At 38.4% G+C, this 8468-nt stretch overlaps 1 protein-coding gene across 1 annotated transcript; it reads left to right on the plus strand.

Moving 5' to 3' along the window:
- The first annotated feature begins 417 nt into the window (after positions 1-417).
- On the plus strand, positions 418-1023 carry LOC120076151 (nucleolar protein 58-like). The gene has a single exon (XM_039029922.1). It carries the CDS (start codon positions 418-420, stop codon positions 1021-1023), a length of 606 nt encoding a protein of 201 aa, XP_038885850.1.
- Positions 1024-8468: the final 7445 nt, after the last annotated feature.

An 8468-nucleotide genomic window follows, 5' to 3' on the forward strand; every position in this document is an offset into this window, starting at 1 on the left:
TGTTGTTGCCCGTCTTCCGCAAATATGCATTTGCGGTAACGGATGCATTGCATTAATCTTTAACCTTGCGCCTGTTCGAATAAAATACAAAAGATAAATTCTTTTTGTGAGAGAGTAGTCTAATCGTTTAGGCTTCCAAGAAAATGATGACTTAGCAGATGAAAGGACATCCTTTCTACTAATTTATAAATGCGAGGAGCGCGACGGGCAAGCTTTTTGAGAACCTCGAAGCCTGCCACATAGAGTTTGCATTGGGCCCATCAAGGCTCAACCTATAAATTCCCTCCTCCTTCGTCTGAGGAAGTTTATTTGAATCTCAAGCGAAAAGAACCCTAAGAAAATCCTCTACATACCAAACCTTCGAAATTTCTTCCTAAGTCCCAAAGAATTTTTCCAACTCTTCCACTCACCAAAACTATGGCCGAGCAATCCTCACATTCATCTTCCCTACCTTCATCATCTTCCCTAGCCCAAGTCACCGCAAGGGAGGCGACAGTCCTCGGTGCCAGCCACCGCTTCGCCGCCCAGCCCAAGCCTGTTCAAAGAATCACTGGAAAACTACGGCAAAAACCTGTTGTAGCCAAACCACTCCCAATTCGAGAGGGGCCGAGCATGGAGAGTGCCCAACTCCCAGCACTGTCATCAGAAAGTGAGAAGAAAAGAAGAGATGACAAAGAAGTGTTCAGGACCATCCTGAGCAACATGGAGAAAGAGGGAGAGCTACTCGAAGCCGGAGTTGTTAATCAGCCCTTGCCTTCGGAGGAGAAGATGGCAGAAGCTTCGAGAAGAAGCGCCCTGGCCGTTGCGGATCCTAAGGAAACTGTTCAAACAGAATCCTATGAGGGACCCATCAAGGTCGCTTTAGAGGAGGTGGAAGCGAAGAAGCAGCCTAAAATGGTTGAAGAGAAGAAGAAAAGGAAAAGAAAGGAGAAACGGGCAGGAGGAGATGAAGAGGCCCGACCAAAGAAGGAGAAGAAAGAAAACAAGTCGAGTGAAAAAAGAGGCGAGAAGAGAAACATTTGAAGAAGGAAGAAAAGAGGAAGAGAGCAGAAAACCCGGATGTCGACGGAGAATCCACCACCGCAAGGGTGGAAGTGGGGGTGTCACCGCAAGAAAAAGAATCAGCACAACCTCAAGAGGCATCAACGCATATCAAAATGGTTGTGACTGAAGACCGAGAGGATCCGGACATTACCCCTCTAATGCGGCATCACAAGGGTCAACAAGCGACCCACAATTTTGGCAAAGTCTAGCAGAAGAGAAGGAAAGGAGAAAAAGAGAAGAAGAGGAAAAACAAGAAAAGATGTTACGTGTGCGCCAAATCATCGTATATGACGATTTGGCAAGAAAACTCCACGATGAGGAGGTGTGCCATAACAACGCAATTTCAGCAGAAGAAGAAAAAAAAAAGGCTCAAGGATGAGCAACATATTGCTGGCCTCAGAGCAATTTGAAAAAGAAATGAGAAAAGAAAAAGAGGAAGAAAAGAAGAAGAAAGAAGAGAATGAGAGACGATGTAAAGCCAATGTGTAGTGCATTAGAAAGAAGAAAAAAAGAGAAGTTGCAGATTGGGAAAGGGAAGAAGAAGATCAGCGCAAGGAACGGGAACACAAATAAAGACAAAAGTCCCATCTTGCGTTGACTCAAGATAAGCCAAAGCAAAAGTTGGAAGTAGCGAGCCTGTGTTGACCAAAAAGCACCCATCAATGAAGAAGGAAAATGATGACATGATGATGGAGATGGGGTTCTTTCCTAAGTCAATGCCACTACCTAATTTAATTACAAGTGTTGTGCTGGAGCATGGGTGGAAGACTTTTTGCCAATGTCCATCCATTGTGATTCCTACGGTAGTGAGAGCTTTTTATAATGGACGGCTCCATGGCACCAAAGATACGGTGATCATGAAAGGGTGTACAGTGCCATTCAACGCAATGGACATCAACAAATTATATAAGATGAAGGAAATCTCGTATGCGTCGGGTAACAAAATTATTGATGATCTCGAAGAAGAACAAATGAAGGATGCGCTGAGAACATTAACGCAACCAGGCACTCAGTGGTCGGTATCTTTGAAAGGCATTAAGACCCTTGCGTCCAACAAACTGCTTCCTGAAGCGCGTCTTTGGGTTTACTTGGTGAAAAGGAAACTCATCCCTACATCACATGATAAAACAGTTTCAAGGGATCGAGTAATGGCCGCATATTGCATAGCGCGCGATATTCCAATTGATGTGGGCAAACTAATTGCAAAGAAAATTCGAGGTTTTGTAGGGCGTGTGAGAGGCCAGTATTTCTTTCCTTGGACAATTTCAAGCTTATGCCTCTCTATGGGTGTAGGTATTGAAGAGGAGCCAATGCCAGAAGTCACGGTCTCATAAACACAAAGATCTTGAGAATGCTTCTCAAGGACTCTCCTCACTGCCTCAAGCTTCAACTCAAACGACCCCTTATCGATCTGAATGCACTGCAACAGCCCAAACTAAAGAAGCAGCGCAAAAATGATAAAGGCAAGGAAAAAGTCCAACACCAAATACCCTTGGACCCCTTATCTTTAATTATTCGCTCTTCGAGCCCACCCATGGAATCCCTTTCCCCACTCCCAGAACAATTTATTAATCTCCTCCTCGCCTCAAACTCAGACAACGCATTCCCAGCAGCATCTTCCCCACATCCATCTTCACCGCATGTTTCACCTCCATCGCTGCATGTTGAAGACCCACACGGTTTGGGTGAAGGCACTTCTGCTCAACCTCAAATCGTTGATGGTGAAACATTGCAGGCGTATCCCACCACTGCAACCCTTGCTGCTGACCTAGCAGAGATGCATTCTCTTGTCTCTCAACAACAAGATTTATTCTGCCAAAGAATAACGGAGTTACAAGAGAGCCACACAGAGGTGCAATGCAGTATTGCGATGACGCGGTAGGTGCTGATCAATATTCAACACAATATTTTCACTATCCACTTGAACCAGAGACAAATGGTGAAGCATAACCATGAATACTTTAACTTTTTTACAGCCTATTTACATGGTCCCATGGTGCCTCTCCATTTACAGCAACCTCTGCATTTTGAAGAAGCTCTTCGAGTTCCTCTGCAAAATCCTCCTCCAGAGCCCCTGCCACAACTCTAAATTTGGGGGTGTGCCACCTTCTCAATAAATCTACAATTTTTTGTTTGCGGCCATTCTTTTATTCATTCTGTATTTTTTTTTATGTATAGAAGCTATACCTTGATTTTTTTGTACATGCTTAAAATTTGTGTTGCGATGATTGTAATTCTTTGTGTACTTAGTTAATTTTAATACAACTGAGTAACTATTTTTTCCATATGCGTTAGCCTCTTTACTTATCATCCTTTGTCAAATATTACGATACTCCCTGTCTTTTATTTTGCGTTATTAATTGCATTTCCATGATGAGTAATATGTATACCCTTAGTAATATTTCTTATACTTTGCACTTTTTGACTAACACTTAGATAATATGTAGCAATAGCACTGCTTTAACTTTTCTATTTCAAGACTCTGCTTAAACCTTCTTTTCAAAATTTTGACTAAGTTTTTTTCTTTTCTATCCAAAACAACGCAATGAGAACCTTGCGCATCTCTAAATTTGGGGGTGGGGAAGGTCTGAGCAGATGCAATCAAGTGGATGCGGTCATTATTAGGAAAATGCATTCATTATATCATTATAAAAAAAAAGATTCATAAAAACTCCAATGTCAGTGCAAGGGAAAATCCCAACCTGATAAGAGTTAAGTCGTGAAAGAAACCTACTCATAGTTGGATATTCGCATGTCACCCATGGGAGAAAGTCAAAACGAAAGTAGGTTTCCAAGATCGACGCAATATGAAATGAAAAAAAAAAGAGAGAAAATAAGAACATAAGAGACAACTCCTCTGATCAACAAAAGTAAAACTGGGTTGAAAATCAAGAGTTGAAGTTGAGATTGATGCATAACCGTTGTTGGATGCTCGTATGACACCAATGGGAGCAAGCCAAAACGAAGGGTGTAACCATGATCAACAGACTCTAAAAAAATGACGCAAACCAGACCATCGCATAAAGACGCACCTAGTTGTTTTTGCAAGAAGAGGTAAACATTCTTCTTAAAACAAGAAGGAAATTTTTGGGTAGAGGTTTGTTGTAGAAAAGAATAAAGTAGAGCATGTTGATGAATTGTTAAAGGATAGAAGGAAATTGCGTCGTGAAGATATTGTAGAGGTGGAGCATTCGGAGCAGCCAATCGACGCAGAGTTAGGATAGGAATTGAGCGAAATTGCCTTAGTTGAAGATATGCTTGAGGACAAGCATATATCTAAATTTGGGAGTGTGATAACTTGTAGAAATATAAGTTATTTGTGCTGTTTTATTTAGACATTGCAACAAAAAGAGAGGAAAGTTGCGTCGATAGTATAAGAATTGGCTGAGAAATATGAAAATTATGAAATGTCGTAAATGCATCCACTAACCCCATTGCGATGGCGAAATAGAATGTTTCAGTCTCTATTTTGCAGGAAATAGGTCACCGCATGCGTTAATGGCTCGAAGACAAAATGTATAATGCATGCGCCAATCGATCAAGAACGAAGAAATGATCAACGCAATGATGGCGCATGCGACGATCGATCATGGACTCTAGAGATCAACGCATTTCAACCGCATGCGGTAATAAAAAACAACACCGCATGTGGCGATCGATTGAAGATGTGAAGAGCAACACATTCGTGGATGATTCTGACAAGTGTACAGGTTTTTGTTGTGCAATTCTGACTAATTGATCGTGGAGTAGAGAGGAATTTTCCATTACGCCATGGCAGAAATTATCAGAATTATACAGTGGGACCACAAATTCAAAGAGCCAAGGTCTTGTCTATAAATAGCTTCCTTGAACATACGGGTTGGAGAGAGAGGCTGGTCTGAAGAGACTTTATAGAGTAAATCTGGGAGAACTACGAGACAAGGCTAAAAAAGTGAGTCTCCGAGCAAGGAATTCTTTTGATTCTCGAAACTGAAGCTCTGTGCAAAAGGTCAATTCTACCGGGAAAGTAAGCCTGAGTAGGAAGCTTTCCTCTCCACTACATCCATACGCTGGCAAGCACAAGTCTCCGATCGGGATCTGTGTCAAGACGTTGACACTCTTTCCGTATTTGTTTCTATTCTTTAATTCATCTTCTGTGTTCATCTTCTTTAATCCCTCATTCACAATCATGTATCAAACACTTATATTTAGAATTAAATGTTATCATCGTCATCATTATCATCTCTCTATCCCTTTCCATAAATTTATCATCCATTTTCTCCATGATGTGTTCTTAATCCCCTAGGTAAAAAAGGAGAATTAAGCGAGTGAGTTAATCTGTGTTAAGGTAATCAATTAAGTTTAGCTAAAGCATGCTTGACGAAATCCTCACCTGTGAGAGTAGAAGTGAAGATGTTATTACGCCTATCGAGAGAAGGTTGGAAGAATGCATTAACTAAAGCGAGAAGTATTTCCAGAGATGGAAACAACCTTGCGTTCATCACGTTCATCTCTGTTTCACCGTAAACGTATGGGAACACGACCGATCACTGAAAGGTGTACGCCAAGGGAAAGCAGAACCTTATTTGCATCCTTAATGCGATTGATGAACTTGCGATGTTTTTACTCTTTACTCATTCTCTTTCTGCCTCATTCATAAGACTTGGCATCACATTCATAGATTCTTTTGTACAACTTCACAGCCAGTCCTCGATCCCTGTATCATAGTAGTTTAGGAATTTACTTTATCAATGCATTTTTACTTTCAGTGCAATTTATATTTTTGCAAAACCAAAATTATTTATTCTTTATTATAACCGATCGCATATATCACATTAGTATCGCATTTAATGACAACAATCCTCGTGTTCGACCTTGGATCATTATGAGAAACTTGCGTTGGAATTATACTTGGTTTCAGTGCAAGGAAACTTGTGATACACACTACTTCATCGCATACTACGAGTATATCACTATCAATGCATACACTTAGAACGTAGTATCACATAATATCTTTATCGCAAAGCACTTGGGCGCATATAGAGCAATTTCATTCATTCATTAGCGCAATAGTTAGGAACATAAACTTGCATTACATTCATATTCATCATTGTCTATATGCTTAAAGATTAAAGAAAGATTAATATTTTTTTTATTACAAGTTTATGGCAACATGAGCTTGTATAATTCATCCATCAGTAGTGTGCATAAGCGATACAAAACATACACAGCATAACAAACATACATTTTCGTATCCACATAGAAACCCTCTTCAGTCTTCATCAAAACTAGCTCAATTTATTGTTTCCATTGATAGAGTTAGAAAACATGCACTGGAAGAAAAACGGATCATTAAGCATTCTCATTCAGTAATTTTGGCTTTGAATTAAGCATGCTCATAAACTATCAAGAGTGTTTCATGAACTACCTTTGAAGAAACAATTTAATCTTGAAGCTCAGCTGCAATCTTCTTCAATTCAGCTTGTGAACCACCACAAGGCCTTCCCTACTATCCTCTAGGTGCATTGGATTGAGTTATGGGACTCAAAATAAGCTTGGATTAAGGGAATGAGATGAGAAGGTTACCGGTTTCAGCAGAAAGTTTGAAGAACTATTTCTTCAACCTTTTCTTTTCAATTTAGCTATTGTATCCCCATTTTTTTCAGTCCAATCTTCTTTATTTAATGCATGACTATCATGCAAACACTACTGCTACATGAATTGCAGCTTATGCTTGAAAGATTGACTAAATTTAGAAAGTGGAATAGTGAGTAAGGTGGTTAAGTAGTAAGTGGAAAATTTCCATTTTTATGGATTTTTCCTTTTTCCAATTATTTTCTTTTTCTTTTAATTTGAAACTTATTTTCAAATTAATTTTAATTTCAGCTTTTAATTCAACAATTAAAATTGAAATTATATTTAATTTTAAAAAAATTAATTCAAAATTAATTTTTCTAATAAAATTAATAATTAATTAAACAATTTAAGTAATCCAATTAATTTAATATCAAATATTAAATTAATTTAACACGAATTCCACCATCATGAAACCCTATTCATGAATTTAATATTTAAATCATATTTAAATATTAAATTATTCTCCAATACCATTTAATTCCAAAACTAAACGTATAATTATACCACATATAATTATAAATTCTCTTAATTCTAATTTGAACATTTCAAATCCATTTATCACACTACTCTAAGACTAATCTGTTTGTGAGCTAATAGGGGGACCTCGTGGACCTACAGATCATGGGCTTCAACAATCCGAGATTAATTGGCTAAACTCTTTACACCGAATTAACCTCCATTCGTTAACTACTGGGTCACTCCATTAAAGCCCAGAGTTTTCGTTAACTACAGATCAGGGAGGCTGAAGTAAAACTCATTCCTTCGTCCATTCCCTTCAATTTTCGGTATCTTTATGTTAGTTTCGCCTTTTATTTTGGGTTGTAATCAATGGAACATATGTGTATCTTATATTTGTCTATGAATTGAGAGGTAATTTTTATCTAGTTTCTTTGAGCAAGAGCCCTGTGTTTAATTTCTTGAAGGTTTCTTAATTAATTTAACTGCAATCTTGTGAATTATTTGGTTGGATTTGTTTTAATTTTAATGGAGTTTTGATAAATTCTTTTGACAAATTAATTTTTTGAAATTCTTGTTTGCAAAATCATTCTAGCCTATGTATCATTGATTGATTTAGTTGCAAGTATTAGGATCGCATGTTTAGGGTCTAGGTCTTTTCTGGCCAAACTCATGTATGCCCTAGTATAATCTTTCTAAATAAATCATGCTACAAGATATGGCTTTCCGGCTTGTAGTATGTGATGTGTTATTTTATTAAGTGTGGAAAATGGATGATATGCGTTGATGGAATTACGTTGTGCACTCAAGTTTCCCCAGCGAAATTCAAGTGTAAATTCTTCTGAGTTTTCTGATAAGTCCAGGGTCGAACACAGGGACTTGTGAAAATAGTTATGTTAGAGATTTTTATGAAAACTTGTGGTAACCAGTAAAATAAATAAGGTGGTTGGTTTGTTGTTGCATTAATGAAAATAACAATAAATGCAGCAGAGTTCGAAAAAAGTTGGCAATAGGAAATACGATGAATATGCGGTGAACGGGTTGAGAAAGGTTTCGGCTAACACTCCCTAGGTTGCGTTCATGCCTTGCGGTCATGCAACATGCATACAATAGTAAACCACCTCTCGACATGAATGCCACGGCTTCTAAGGCTAGAACGCATGCGATAAATATGCGATAAGTCTACAAGGTTTACACATAAACCTCTATTTCTATTTATGCGATGAAAACATGACATTCACATAAATATGTGACCGCATAATATAATTCCTATTGCTAGGATGCATACGATGCAAGTTGACAAACATAACTTATCTCTAAGTCTTTATTTCTCGTTTATGCAGGCTAATCTT

The sequence above is a fragment of the Benincasa hispida genome, chromosome 4 (genome assembly GCF_009727055.1).
Source record: "Benincasa hispida cultivar B227 chromosome 4, ASM972705v1, whole genome shotgun sequence".
NCBI lineage: Eukaryota > Viridiplantae > Streptophyta > Magnoliopsida > Cucurbitales > Cucurbitaceae > Benincasa > Benincasa hispida.